The sequence below is a fragment of the Pan paniscus genome, chromosome 14 (genome assembly GCF_029289425.2).
Source record: "Pan paniscus chromosome 14, NHGRI_mPanPan1-v2.0_pri, whole genome shotgun sequence".
Classification (NCBI taxonomy): Eukaryota; Metazoa; Chordata; class Mammalia; order Primates; family Hominidae; genus Pan; species Pan paniscus.
In genome coordinates, this window is record NC_073263.2 from 33,447,318 (window position 1) to 33,463,234 (window position 15,917).

Below are 15,917 nucleotides of genomic sequence, written 5' to 3' on the forward strand. Positions count from 1 at the left end.
CATTCCACCCCTTGTTCAGCTCACTGTTTTCAAGGATACACGATAGCATCTTAGGCAAACTCTATTCTCGACCTCTCCCATTCTTTAGATGCATGCTATAGAGTTCTACTTGATTGGGTTCTGCGCTGACCAAAGTGTGCTTGCTTTGGAGAAATTTTATATTCACTTGTCTAATAGCTAATTCTTCAAGTTGGGAAATGAGGTCAGGTAAACATTTAGCCACACTCCTGAATTATAGCTATAGACACTGGGAGCTGTTTAGAATCTAGCCTGATTTAGAAGAGCAGTCTTTGAAAGCCCCAGAATGAAGTGACCCAGTTATTCTCATTTCTACTATGTCTTCAAATGCACTGTCTTCTGAATTGTCTCTGACTGTCAGAAATATGCTGGAGATGAACTGTGTAAGGGTACCAACCCTGTTTTGTTCATAAAGCATTTCTCCCAGCAATCCATCCAGCTGAACCTTGTAATTACATCCAGAGCCCGCTCACCATGGCGACAGCGGCCACTCTATCGAATATTAAATCTATTGATCTTGAGCACAGAGTCCATCTCAGTTTTCAAATGGCCCGTGCAGTCTCTTTCCCCAGGGCTGAAGTATATATCTGAGCTTCTTATGGGTTTCCAAAGGCTCATCTTATCTCTTGGCACAATATGTTCTTTTGACTTGCTCGTGATGTTGTTATTTCATGTGGACAGATGCAGACCAGAGGAAAGAAAAAGAGAAAGGAGTCCAAGGAATGTACAGTTCTTGCTTTTCAAGATCAACTTTTCCTATGCTCCGTTGCTCTCATACCCAGGTCATTTCCTGAACTCCTCGACCTCTTAGTGTGAGAGCCAACTCTTTTATTTCTCTCAGGCACTGCACCGTGCTGGGAAGAGGCACAGTGGGCTCCTGGAACAAAGACTGCCCTATTGAACGGAGCTACCTTTGAGCCTATAATGAAAAATGCCCACAAAGTTGATTAGTCGGCCTTGGGCTGCACTAGTCAGTTTGAAACATGGCAGAATTTAACTCTATGTTATATTATCAAACTGCATTCTAGTGTATGGAATTCTATCATGGTATCACATTATATTATCACATCATAGAATAATATCATACTATGAAAATATAAATATTTGAGACATCATAGGAAAAAACTTGATCTAATAGTCAGAGTACCATGAACCAATTCCAGGCTTTCTTTAAAAAAAAAAAAAACTGCATAATTTTAAGGAGTACAAGTACGGTTTTGTTACATGCGTATACTGCATAGTGATAAAGTCTGGGCTTTTACTGTAACCATCACCTGGATAATGTACATTATACACATTAAGTAATTTCTCAGCCCTTACCCCCTCCTCCCCTCCCAGCCATCTAGGTTTCATTATTTAATTATTTGCTAGCTGTGTTGCTTAACTTTAACTCCTTCTTGGCCCACCTCTGCAAATAAAAATTAAGTATAATTATACTGATCTCAGAGGTGTCTTGATAGAATAAAACAGGATGTTTAGCTGAAGCATACTACTCTTGAGAAAGTAAAAGGAAAAATAATTATCTACTAGAAATTATTAACACTCAAGTGCAGTTTTAGAAGAAACAGACAAAATAACCTTAGTGTTTGTCAGAATGTTTGGTTCTGGAGACCAAAAGTCATAATCCCTTTTTAACCTTTAAATAGTCTGGAGTCACTGTGAGTTGCCTACCCCAGAGCTCCACCAGCCATCTTTTTCCTTCTAGTAGACACTGAGTCACACAATTGAGATTAAAGATATTATTTACTTGCTTTTCCATTCTCTCTTGCAACTAGTGATGTTCATATGATAACTGCTGGCCAATGAGACATACAGGTAGATTTTCTGGGTGACTGCCATGGAGGACTTTTTCTCCCTTAAAAAAAAAAGCTTAAAAAAGACATTCAAGGAGAGTCTTCTCAACTGCCTGACTCTCTTCTTGTAATTGCATGTGGTAAACCTGAGACTTCAGAAATCGCCTTTTGACCACAGGGTGATAAGCCCAAGGATAGAAGCTGCATGTTGAGGACAGAAGTGAAATGATGGGAAAAGCCGCGTAGACATAGCCACATGCCTGAACTACCCTAGAACCACTTTTTTCTAGATTTTAAGAAAATGAAACCGGACCAGACACGGTGGCTCACACCTGTAATCCCAGCACTTTGGGAGGCCGAGCTGGGAGGATCACAAGGTCAGGAGACTGAGACCATCCAGGCTAACATGGCGAAACCCTGTCTCTACTAAAAATACAAAAAATTAGCCGGTTGTGGTGGTGGGCACCTGTAGTCCCAACTACTCGGGAGGCCAAGGCAGGAGAATCGCTTGAACCTGGGAGGCGGAGGTTGCAGTGAGCCACTGCACTCCAGCCTGGGTGACAGAGCAAGACTCCATCTGAAAAAAGAAAAAAAAAAAAAGAAAAAAAACCCATCATTATTTCAGCCACTTTCTGTAGTATCCTGTTTTCTTGCATCTGAAAGCATCCTTTTTTTTTTTCAATTTTATTATTATTATACTTTAAGTTTTAGGGTACATGTGCACAATGTGCAGGTTAGTTACATATGTATACATGTGCCATGCTGGTGTGCTGCACCCATTAACTCATCATTTAGCATTAGGTATATCTCCTAAAGCTATCCCTCCCCCCTCCCCCCACCCCACAACAGTCCCCAGAGTGTGATGTTCCCCTTCCTGTGTCCATGTGTTCTCATTGTTCAGTTCCTACCCATGAGTGAGAATATGCGGTGTTTGGTTTTTTGTTCTTGCGATAGTTTACTGAGAATGATGATTTCCAATTTCATCCATGTCCCTACAAAGGACATGAACTCGTCATTTTTTATGGCTGCATAGTATTCCATGGTGTATATGTGCCACATTTTCTTAATCCAGTCTATCATTGTTGGACATTTGGGTTGGTTCCAAGTCTTTGCTATTGTGAATAGTGCCGCAATAAACATACGTGTGCATGTGTCTTTATAGCAGCATGATTTATAGTCCTTTGGGTATATACCCAGTAATGGGATGGCTGGGTCAGATGGTATTTCTAGTTCTAGATCCCTGAGGAATCACCACACTGACTTCCACAATGGTTGAACTAGTTTACAGTCCCACCAACAGTGTAAAAGTGTTCCTATTTCTCCACATCCTCTCCAGCACCTGTTGTTTCCTGACTTTTTAATGATTGCCATTCTAACAGGTGTGAGATGGTATCTCATTGTGGTTTTGATTTGCATTTCTCTGATGGCCAGTGATGGTGAGCATTTTTTCATGTGTTTTTTGGCTGCATAAATGTCTTCTTTTGAGAAGTGTCTGTTCATGTCCTTTGCCCACTTTTTGATGGTGTTGTTTGTTTTTTTCTTGTAAATTTGTTTGAGTTCATTGTAGATTCTGGATATTAGCCCTTTGTCAGATGAGTAGGTTGCGAAAATTTTCTCCCATTTTGTAGGTTGCCTGTTCACTCTAATGGTAGTTTCTTTTGCTGTGCAGAAGCTCTTTAGTTTAATTAGATGTCAATTTTGGCTTTAGTTGCCATTGCTTTTGGTGTTTTAGACATGAAGTCCTTGCCCATGCCTATCTCCTGAATGGTAATGCCTAGGTTTTCTTCTAGGGTTTTTATGGTTTTAGGTCTAACGTTTAAGTCTTTAATCCATCTTGAATTAATTTTTGTATAAGGTGTAAGGAAGGGATCCAGTTTCAGCTTTCTACATATGGCTAGCCAGTTTTCCCAGCACCATTTATTAAATAGGGAATCCTTTCCCCATTTCTTGTTTTTCTCAGGTTTGTCAAAGATCAGATAGTTGTAGATATGCAGCATTATTTCTGAGGGCTCTGTTCTGTTCCATTGATCGACATCTCTGTTTTGGTACCAGTACCATGCTGTTTTGGTTACTGTAGCCTTGTAGTATAGTTTGAAGTCAGGTAGCGTGATGCCTCCAGCTTTATTCTTTTGGCTTAGGATTGACTTGGTGATGCAGGCTCTTTTTTGGTTCCATATGAACTTTAAAGTAGTTTTTTCCAATTCTGTGAAGAAAGTCATTGGTAGCTTGATGGGGTGAAAGCATCCTAACTGATATACAAAGAGTTTCTTCCGCTGGCACACAAGTTCAGGGGGCACCATTACATACAACGTGAATGGTGCTTCTTGGAGTTTTATAACACAGTGGCCTTGGTTTACTGAACTCTTACTCACCCTTCAAGACTTACCTCACATGGTGCCTCTTCTGGGAAGTCCTCCTAAACAGAGTAGTCACTCCTAGTTAACCACAGTTTCCTGTAATTATATATTGTTATAAATATTGTAATTTTATAATATATTGAATTGCAGTTAAATATCTATGACTCCATTTCTCAAGTGCGGAAGCCGAGTAGCCACAATGCTGCGTTACTCTATGGATGGATACAATGAATGATATTCCTGTATACAATAGATGCTCACAAACAGTTTCTGGAATAAAATAACTGTTAGTGACAATGAAAGTTTTGTATAGTAAAAATTATCCAGATCTCATATAGCAGATTCCTGGAAAATACTATTTTTCTCCATATGGATTTAGAAAAAAAGATCTGTGATGAAAACATTCATTGATAGCAAATATTTATTTTAAAGAAAATCTTTTTTTTTTTTTTTTGAGATGGAATCTTGCTCTGTCACCCAGGCTGGAGTACAGTGGCACAAACTCAGCTCACTGCAATCTCCACCTCCCGGGTTCACGCCATTCTCCTGTCTCAGCCTCCTGAGTAGCTGGGACTGCAGGCGCCCGCCACCATGCCTGGCTAATTTTTGTATTTTTAGTAGAGACGGGGTTTCACCGTGTTAGCCAGGATGGTCTCGATCTCCTGACCTTGTGATCCAGCCACCTCGGCCTCCCAAAGTGCTGGGATTACAGGCGTGAGCCACCGCGCCTGGCCCTTTAAAGAAAATCTTAAATTTGTATTACAAGATCATACTTTCTTCATGCCAACTGTTACTTTTCCTGCATTTGTATCTGCAGCTGAAAGACGAGACTGGACTTAGCATGATAACCCAAAGCTTCAGCGATCCAACACATCACTGAACGATGCAGTTATGTTCACTACACTGTGCTTGGTAAGGCAAGAAATAATATACAGATATTTTGAGGAACATTTAGAAATCATAAGCATTGAACCAACAGGGCTGGGCTAGTTTTTAACCTTTAGTAAGATTTTTTAGCTCAATAACTCCACAGGCTGGTTGATAATTAAAAAATTTGCCAATTGAAAATTTAGTAAACAAATACCCTTTTTAAAAATTTATTTTTAACATTCTCTTTATAGTTGACACATAATAATTGTACATGTTTAGAGGGTAGTGTGATGTGTAAATGCATGTATGCATTGTATAATGATCAAATCAGGGTAGTTGGCATTTTTACCACCTCAAACCTTTATCACTTCTTTGTGCTAATGACTTTCAAAATCCTCTTTTCTAGCTATCTTGAAATATGCACAAATTGTTATTAGCTATAATCACCATACTATGTAATAGAGCACCAGAAATTTTTCTTCCTTGCTGACTATAACTTTGCAACCATTGACCACCCTCTCCTCCTATCCCAGGCTTCCTCCAATCCCCAGCCTCTGGTAACCACTATTCTACTCTCTACTGCTATGACAGCAACCTTTTTAGATGCCACATATGAATGAAACCATGCAGTATTTGTCTGCCTGTGCCTGGTTTATTTAAAATGCAGTATATATACACAATATAATATTACTAAGCTATAAAGAAGGATAACATCCTGTCATTTGTGTCAACATGGATGAAGCTGGAGAACAAAGACATTTTGTTAGCCTACTATGGATTAGATTCTTTTTCTGAGTGCTAGGGATATACTGGTGGTCAGTAGGTTCAACGGTCCTGACTTCATGGACCCTATATATTTTATATATGCATCTGTTAGTACGTTGGTGATGATGGAGATAATGACTCTTTATGATCAGGAGCAGCCTTACGACCTCCTGTTAAAGTCTCCGAGGGTGTTGAGGTTCAGTATGTAAACTGTGTGGGGTGGGTAGGGTCCCAGCTTTGACTTGAGGCCTGCATAACCCTTGGTAATGTGTCACCTCAGTAGAACTATTGTGTAGCAAATGATGTTAATTTATGAGTTCAGTCATTTGGCCAGAGCCTACACCAATTTTCCATTTGTGCTGATGATCTAAATTTGGTTCCATGCATGCCCAGAAGCAATATCAGAGCTCATGTATGTGCCATTACTACCCTATATGGGTAGTTCTGCCTTATCTGATAATAGCAATGTTAATCTGACTTCATCAGACTAGAAGGGATTATATCCTAGATACCTCACAATGGTGATTTGGATGCCATCGTATTGACCCAGTGTGATGAAATGAGCAATCGTATTGACCCAGTGTGATGAAATGAGCAAAATAATTGCCCTAAAATGGTTTAGCAGTTTCCCACCTCTCTTCAGAAAATCTATGAATCTTTGGACCCTAATGTTTATTTATCATTTACTATGTTTGTGTCAGGCATTGTGCTGAGCTTAATTACATCATCCCCTTTAAGCTTACTACAAACTCTTAAGATAGGTAATCTTATTGATGATGAAACTGAGATGGTTTCACCATCTTATTGATGATGAACATTGGCTCCAAGAGCTTAGGTTACTTGTCCAAGGTCACACAGCTTGTAGGTGGGCCAGCTGAGATTCAAACTAGGCCAATGGGATTCCTTAATCCATTCCTATTCCTTTTATACCATGCTTTCTTCTAGATATATCAATATGTAAAATTAACCTAATTTTTAAAAAATGCAAATGTCATAGCTAGGAGACAGAATATTATTGGGTATCAATCACATACCTCATGAAATAACATAAACTTTGTGTTACATATAATTTAATTCACTTACAAGGTGGAAAAGGTTATAATTTCCAATAATTTTTATCTTTTTAGTCCTTCTAGGTCATCACTACTTAAAATAACTGAAGACTCCACCACGTTTAGTGGTTGTAAAAAATAAGAAACTAAGCATTTTTACAATCTTGCTTGCTAAGTCTGATATTAAATATACAACTAAGAGTGGCAATGGTATTTTTAAGCATTCATTATGCCCTCAAAATGCTGGCAGAAAATCATAGTAGGAATTCTAATAATAGAAGCAACTCTACCAACCTTGGTTTTAATGCATTCTTTTTATTCATATGCAAGGTTCCCTAAAGGTTTTATCTTGAGGTATTAACAGGGAAATCTGTCACCAGTAGAGGACTAAATGAAGTCACAAGTCATATAACAAGCAGAGCAGACAAGTAACCTTCACATGGATGCTTAAGAAAATACTGGCAGAAACCCTGATACAATAAATTTGCAAATAACTTGAAGACAAGAAGGTACTTAGTGGATAATGACTAATGTGTCCTACTTAAAATCAAATCCTTTTAAGCTAATCTGATATGGTAGATCAAGGAGAAATGATAGATGTATTTTATCTTAATTGCATCAAATCTTGATTATCTGCATATTACACCCATCAATGAACAACAACAAAAAAAGTGACCTAAGCACACAGCCAACTGGATTATAACAACTATATAATATCAAACATGTGGATGAAAATACCAGATGCTCTATTTCTACAATGTCAAATATATATGTATAGACACATACCACATATAATCACATAAATACATCAAGAATATATATATATTTGCATCATATAAATGTGCTTAAAGTCCTATGTCCCATATATTAAGAATAAGAATAGTTGTGAAAACTTTCAGAGGAATGCAAGGAAAATTAACGAGACATCAGAAAATAATTTCTAGGCACAGAAGTTAAATATAGCAGGACAATTCAACCAGGAAAAAAAAACAGATTAGATATAATTTAATAACATTATTCAACTGTCTCTACATAATACCAAAATAACCAAACAATTTGGTCAGATAACTATCCAAGCAAGTCAAATGAATATTTTAAAAATCCAGTAACTCCATCATCATAACAATTCATATCCTGTAAATGTATTGATTTAGCTTTGAGAGATAGCTGAGACATCTGAAATACAGAAATTTGCTGTTCCTTAGGGAGTGTTGCCTTGAATGAAGCAGGTAAGCTAAGCTTAACTAAGACAAAAATTAGAGGAAAGTTGAAGAAAGGATCCAAGAGAGAACATCAAAGGCAGAGCTCCAGGAGCCAGAATAAGGGATGTGGGTCCCTCATATGTTAATAGAAGGTTTCATCCAACTGAAACTGGAGGGCCTTAAGACTTAAAGAAAGGCAGCCTCAGCCTGAAAACATCTTATATCCTTTCTGCTCCAAATAAAACTGTAAGCATTCCAAAGCTGGGTATTGGTGCTGTCTCATTTCTGTTTCCCTACTTCATTCTATCTCTATTTTCTTTTTGATATCCCCATCAGTCTTTCCACTTAAGATTTGTTACCTCACCTCATCCAAACATCTGAGCCTATAATTCTCGAGTTAGTGTTTTTGTGTCTCCCAACTCCCAGCCATTACCACCAATCACACTTTCACTTACGAACATTTTTTCTTTACTTTCAAACCTCAGGCAGTTCCAAAATAGCAGTGTAGAAGCAAGATGACCTCACTCTCCCAGAGAAAACCAAAAACAAATAGACAGCACCAAGATTATCACCAGCAATATCTCAGAACTCAAGTACAAAAAGGAGACAGTCCCTGGGGCCACAGAGAAATGAAAAATCTCTGAGAAGGCTGTAAGGTTATTGAATTTCTATATTGGTAATGCCCCTTCTGTCCAGCACCAAGTGCACAAAGTATTTCCCTCCATTCACAATTTCTACACTCAAAAAAGTGAGATCAAGGTGGACAAGCAGGTTTTCCACCATCTTGGGAGCCTTGGCAGGAGACCTGTCCCTGCCTTAACTCATGGAAAGCACTTCAAATGCCAGAAGGGAGAATATCACTGAGGACAGGCCGAGAGAAGGGAAGGAGGTGGAACTACCATCCCCAGCCCTGGAAACTCTGATCTGTAACTTGAAAAAGGGAGATGCCAAATCAGAGTGGTTGTTCAGCAGCACCACACCATTGGAAGTACATTCCACAGGACCCCTGGGCATGAACCCTTAGCCAGCCTTCCCACACTGCCAGGATATCCCCTTTGGAACCCCCTCTTGGGACAGGTAGCACCCCAATTATTTACTAGAACCTAGGTGAACCTTGGATTAAGGAATCACCAAGAGCCAAAAAGGCAACAACCTAGCACTGAAGAATCTCTCAGAAAATATATCTAATAAAACCAAAAATATCTAGACAAAGAAGACTGAAATAAATAACTAATTCTTTAATACAAAGACATACACATACATTCACAAGAAAAAAACAAAACAAAACAGCAAGCAGGGTACTATGACCTCTTCAATAGACAGAGTAAGGAACCAGTGCCTGACCTCAATGAGAAGGCAATATGTGAGCTCTCTGACCAAGAATTCAAAATAGCAGTTGTAAGGAAACTCAGCAATCTCCAAGATAACACAGAAAATCAATGCAGAAATTTATCAGACTAATTTTATGAAGATTGAAATAATAATAATAAAAAAGAAACAAAAATTTTGGAACTGAGAAATACATTTGCTGAATTGAAAAATTTATTAGAGGCTCTCAACAGCAGAATGGATCAAGCAGAAGAAAGAATCAGTCACCTCAAAGACAGATTATTTGAAAATATGGTTAGGAGAGAAAAAAGAAAAAAGAATGAAGACCATCTACAGGATATAGAAAATGACATCAAATGACCAAATCTAAGAAATACTGCTGTTCAAGAGGGAGTTCAGCAAGAGCAAGGAGTAGAAAGGTTATTGAAAGGAAAAAAACAAACAAACAAAAAACCCCAGCTTTCCAAAGGGCCAAGATGGCAGCTTGGAGGCATTGCTAGTATGTCTCTTCCACTTGGAAAGACAAAAGTGTGTAGAAATTCACACTGTGAACTTTTTCCAATAAGCAACACAGGAACAAACCACAGACCCTTTGAAAGCACCCTACACAATGAGCCAGGTGAAAAACTCTAAGTCCCCAGAGTGTGAGAGGGGGATAAGCTGCCTCTGGGATATAGACCTCCACTGGGTAGCCTGGCAATCCAGGATACGGGGGCAGGGCCATAACCCTACCCAGTACTGGAGCTGATTTAGTGAGTGGTGGGGAGTATATGAGAAGGAGTGGCATCAGGATGTGCTTTGCATGCACTTCCAGTTTCCAGTGGGAATGGAGGGAAGTCGTTCCTGATCTTACCTCACAGGAGACCTCGTGGAAGTCTGCCAGCTAACTCAAGTGACAGTCGTAGATTGAGAGAAGCTTCCAACTGTGATTCATGATATAATCTCGAGTGGGGACAAACCCTTGGCCAGAACTGAGGGGCAAGTGGGAAGTGTGCTTCAGCCAAGGGTACAGGAGCTGGATATCCCAGCTTTGTTGGTTGACTGGGAGGAGTGTGGCCTAAAAGCTCCAGTTGCTGTCACCACTAGGAAGGCTTATGGCCTGGGGCAATTTTGGGTTCTGAGCGCAGATTGTCTGGAACCTAGCTAGCTGTTGCTAGTGGAACACTGCAGGTGTTCCTGGATAATCTGGGGGTATCACATTGCCCAACTTCAAATTATATTACAAGGTGAGAATAATCAAGACAGCATGTTACTGCTATAAAAATGAGACATAGACCAATGGAATAGAATAGAGAACCAAGAAATAAAGCCAAATACTTACAACCAACTGATCTTTGACAAAGTATTAAAAAAACATAAATGGGGGAAGGGACACCTATTCAATGAATGGTGAGAACACTGGATAATTCACACGTAGAAGAATGAACTGGACACCTATCTCTCATCGTATACAAAAATCAACTCATGATGGATCAAGGATTTAAATGTAAGACCTGAAACCATAAAAATTCTAGAAGAAAACCTAGGAAAAACACTTCTGGGGCATTGGCCTAGGCAAATGATTCATGATTAGAACCCCAAAAGCCAATGCAACACAAACAAAAATAAATTAATGGGACCTAATTAAACTAAAAAGCTTCTGCCCAGTAAAATAAATAATCATCAAAGTAAACAGACAACCCACAGAGTGGGAGAAAACACTTACAAAGTATATATCTGACAAAGGACTAATATCCAAAATCTATAAGAAACTCAAATCAGCAAAACAAATAATCCCATCAAAAAGTGGTTAGAGTACATGATAGACATTTCTCAAAAGAAGATGTACAAATGGCCAAAAAACGTATAAAAATGCTCAACGTCACTAATCATCAGGGATATGGCATATTAAAACCAAAGTGGGATACCACCTTACTCCAGCTAGAATGGCCATTATTAGAAAGTCAAAAAACAATAGATGTTGGCATGGATGTGGTAAAAAGGGAACGCTTATACACTGCTAGTGGGAATGTAAATTAGTGTAACCTCTATGGAAAACAGTGTGGATATTTCTTAAAGGTCTGGATATTTCTCTATTTCTAAAAGTAGATCTACCATTTGATCCAGGAATTCCACTTCTTGATATCTATACAGAGGGACAAAGTCGTTATATCATAAAGACAGCTGCACACATATGTTTACTTCAGCACAATTCATAATTGCAAAGACATGGAACCAACCTAAGTGCCCACCAACCAAAGAGTGGATAATGAAAATGTGGTATATGCACACCATAGAATACTACTCAGCCATAAAAACGAACAAAAAATAATGTCGTTTGCAGCAACTTGGATGGAGCTGGGGGCCATTATTCTAAGTGAAGTAACTCAGGAATGGAAAATCAAATACCATATATTCTCACTTATAATTTGGAACTAACCTATGGGTATGCAAAGGCATACACAGTGGTATAATGGACTTTGGAGACTCAGAATGGGGGAGAGTGGGAGTGAAAGGAATAAAAAGCTACATATTGGGTACAAGGTACACTACTCAGGTGACAGGTTCACTTTAATCTCTAACTTCGCCACTGTACAATTTGTCAGCATAACAAAAAAACCACTTGCACCCCAAAAGCTATTGAAACAAAGAAATATATATATATGTATATATATAATTTTAAAAAAGGATTGATTGCAAAAGTTTCTATTCTAATATAAAAAGAAAGTATAAAATAGTTTAAACCAAAACAAAAAGAAAACTTTCCAAATCTTCAAATAGATGTAAATATACAGGTATAAGAACATCAGAGAACACCAAATAGTTTCAACCCAAGTAAGATTATCCCCAGGGCATATAATAGTTAAACTCTCAATGTTCAAAGGCAAAGAGGATACTAAAAGCAGCAAAAGAAAATAAGTAATTTGGTCAGGTTTGGTGGCTCATGCCTGTAATCCTGGCACTTTGGGAGGCCAAGAAGGGTGGATCACTTGAAGTCAGGAATTTGAGACCAGCCTGGCCAACATGGTGAAACCCTGATTCTGCTAAAAATACAAAAAGTAGCTAGGAGTGGTGGTCCCCAGTTACTTGGGAGGCTGAGGCACGAAAATCACCTGAACTCAGGAGGCAGAGGTTGCAGTGAGCTGAGATTGCACTGCTGCACTCCAGCCTGGGCAACAGAGTAAGACTTTGTCTCAAAAAAAAAAAAAAAAAAAAGCAAGTAACATATAAAGAGGCTCTAGCCTCTTTTTGTCTAGCAACAGATTTCTCAATGGAAACTATATAGGCCAACAGGGAGTGAAACTGCATTTTAAAGTGCTGAATGAAAAAAACCTCTCATCCAAAAATACTGTATCTAGCAAAGCTATCCTTCAAATATGCAAGAGAGATAAAATCTTATTGAGACAAAAGCTGGGAGAATTCACCACTAGTAGAACTATCTTAAAAGAAATTATAAGGGAGTTCTTCAACCTGAAAGAAAACAAAAAAATTAATGTACAAAAAGAAAAGGAAAACAAAAATAAAATTTGAAGATATAAAACCCATGGGTAAAATTAAGTACATGTAAAAATCCAGAATACTCTAATACTGTAACTATAGTGTGCAATCCATTTATAACTCTAGTTTGAAACTCCAAAGACAAATATATCAAAAACAATAATAGCTATAGCAACCAGTTAAGAGATAGACAATATAAAAATATGTAAATTGAGACAAAGAAGAGTCAAAATGTGGGGGAATGAAGTTACATTGTAGATTTTTTTTGTTTCTATTCTTTGTTTCTATTTTTTGTGTGATCTAAGATAAGTTGTCAACTCTTTAAAAATAACTTGTTACATATATGAAATTTTTTTGATAAGCCTCATGGTACTCATAACATAAAAACCTATAATAGAGTCACTAAAAATAAATAGCAATGAATTAAAACATACTGCCGGGGAAAAAATTACTTAACCATAAAGGAAAAGAGTAAAAAAAAAAGAAAGGAGTTAGAAAACATCCAGAAAATAAGCAATAAAATGGCAGTAGTAAGTTCTTACTTATCAATATTAACACTTAATGTAAATAGAATGAATTCTCCAATTAAAAGGCATAGAGTGGCAGAAGGGATAAAACAAGACCCAACTGTATGCTGCCTTCAAAAAAGTCACTTCATCTGTAAAGGCACACATAGACTGAAAGTGAAGGAATGGAAGAAGATATTCCAGGCAACTGGAAACCAAAAAAAGGCAGAAGTATCTATAATATATCAAATAAATAGACTACAAATCAAAGACTGTAAAAAGAAGCAAAGGCGTTCACTATATAATGATAAAGGGGTCAAATCACCAAGAAAATACAACAATTATAAATATCTATGTACCCATCACCAGAGCTCCCAAGTATATATAAAAACATTAACAATTGCCTGTATCAAAATATCTTATGTACCCCATAAATATACACACCTACTATGTACTCATAAACATTAAAACTTTAAAAAAACACTAACAGATCTAAAGGGAGAAATAGACTGTGATACAATAGAAGTAGGGGACTTTAACACCCCACTGTAATAATGGGCAGATTATTCAGACAAAACGTTTTTAAAAACTCAACCATCAGAGTTTAACTGCACACTAAACCTAATAGGCCTAACTGATATTTACAAAACGTTTCACCCAACTGCTGCAGAATACACATCTTTTTCATCAGCACATAAAATATTCTCTGGAATAAACCATATCTTCAACCATTAAACAAGCCTCAACAAATCCAAAAAAGTAGAAACCATTTCAATCTTTTCAGATCACAATGGAATAAAACAAGAAATCAATTAACAAGAGGAATTTTGGAAACTACACAAACGTGTACATTAAACAACATGCTCCTGAACAACCAATGGCTCAATAAAGAAATTAAGAAGGAAATTTAAAAATTTATTGAAACAAATGCAAATGGAAATAAAACATACCAAAATCTATGGGATACAGAAAAAGCAGTGTTAAGAGGAAAGTTTTTAGCAATTTATACCTATATCAAAAAAGTAGAAAGACTTTAAATAAACAACTTAATGATGTACCTCAATGTACTAGGGAGGTAGAACAAATCAAATCTGAAATTAGTAGATGAAAAGAAATTATAAAGATTACAGGAGAAATAAATGAAGTTGGGACTAAAAAAATAACAAAAAATCAACAAAACAAAAAGTTGGTTTTTTGAACAATGGAATCAGCGAAACTTTAGCTATACTAAGAAAAAAGAGAGAAAATCCAGGTAAATAAAATCAGAAATGAAAAAAGAGTCATAAAAACTGAGACCTCAGAAATACACAAAATCCTTAGAGACTGTTATGCTATTATGAGCAACTGTAGGCCAACAAATTGGAAAAGCCGGAAGAAATAAATAAATTCCTGAACACATACAACCTGCCAAGATTGAACCATGAAGAAATTAAAAACCTCCACAAACCAATAACAAGTAATGAGATCAAAGCTGTAATAAAAAGTCTCCCATCAAATAAAAGTATATGACCTCGTGGCTTCACTGCTGGATTCTACCAAACATTTAAAGAAGAACTAACACCAATTCTACTCAAACTAAACTCTTCAAAAAAATTGAAGAGGAGAAAATACTTTAAACTCCTATGGAGCCAGCATTACCCTGATAACAAAACCAGACGAAGACACAATAAGACAAAAAAAAAAAAAAAAAAAAAGAACAAAATTACAGGCCAATATCCCTGATGAACATAGAGGCAAAAAAATTCTCAACAAAATACGAGCAAACTGAATTCAGCAATACATTAATAAGATCATTCACCAGGATCAAGTGGGATTCATCCCAGGGATGCAAGGATGGTTCAACATACGCAAATCAGTAAATGTGATACATCATATCAACAGACAAAGATTTAAAAAATATAATTATTTCAATAGATGCTAAAAACGCATTTGATAAAATTCAACATCCTTTTACAATAAAAAGCCTCATCAAACTAGATAAAGAAGAAACAAACCTCCAAGTAATAAAGCCTGTATATGACAAACCCACAGATAACATTTTACTGAATGCAAAAAATTGAAGGCTTTTCCTTTAAGATCTGCAAAAAGACAAGGATGCCCACTTTCACCACTTTTATTTAACATAATGCTAGAAGTCCTGGCTAGATCAATTAGACAAGAGAAAAAAATAAAGAGCATCCTAATTGGGAAAAAGAAGTTAAATTAGCCTTGTTCACAGATGACATGACCTTATACTTAGAAAAACCTAAAGACTTCACCAAAAACTGTTAGAACTGATAAATAAATTCAGTAAAGTTGCAGGATACAAAACCAACATACATAAATTAGTAGCATTTATATATGCCAATGGCAAACAATCTGAAAAATAAGTCAAGAAAGAAATCCCATTTACAATAGCTACAAAGAATATAAAACACCTAGGAATCAATTTAATTGAATAAGTGAAAGATCTATACAAGAAAACCTGTAAAACAGTGATAAAAGAAATGGAAGAGAACACAAAAAATGAAAGCACATTCCATGTTCATGGGTTGAAAGAATTAATCTT

At 37.0% G+C, this 15,917-nt stretch overlaps 1 protein-coding gene across 6 annotated transcripts in view; it reads left to right on the forward strand.

Moving 5' to 3' along the window:
* The window catches only part of RFC3 (replication factor C subunit 3), a 212,904-nt gene that overhangs the window by 66,529 nt on the left and 130,458 nt on the right, over window positions 1–15,917 (forward strand). For 4 of the 6 annotated variants that reach the window (XR_008620583.2, XM_008952230.5, XM_063595706.1 and 1 more), the window contains exon 9: window positions 4,986–5,080. The exons of the other annotated variants lie outside the window; for them this stretch is intronic. Coding sequence is in view for 3 of the 4 variants with exons in the window: in XM_008952230.5 (XP_008950478.1) it covers window positions 4,986–5,048 (63 nt within the window). In the remaining variant the exon portion in view is untranslated. The remainder of the gene's footprint in view (window positions 1–4,985; window positions 5,081–15,917) is intronic. 6 annotated transcript variants of the gene reach the window in all.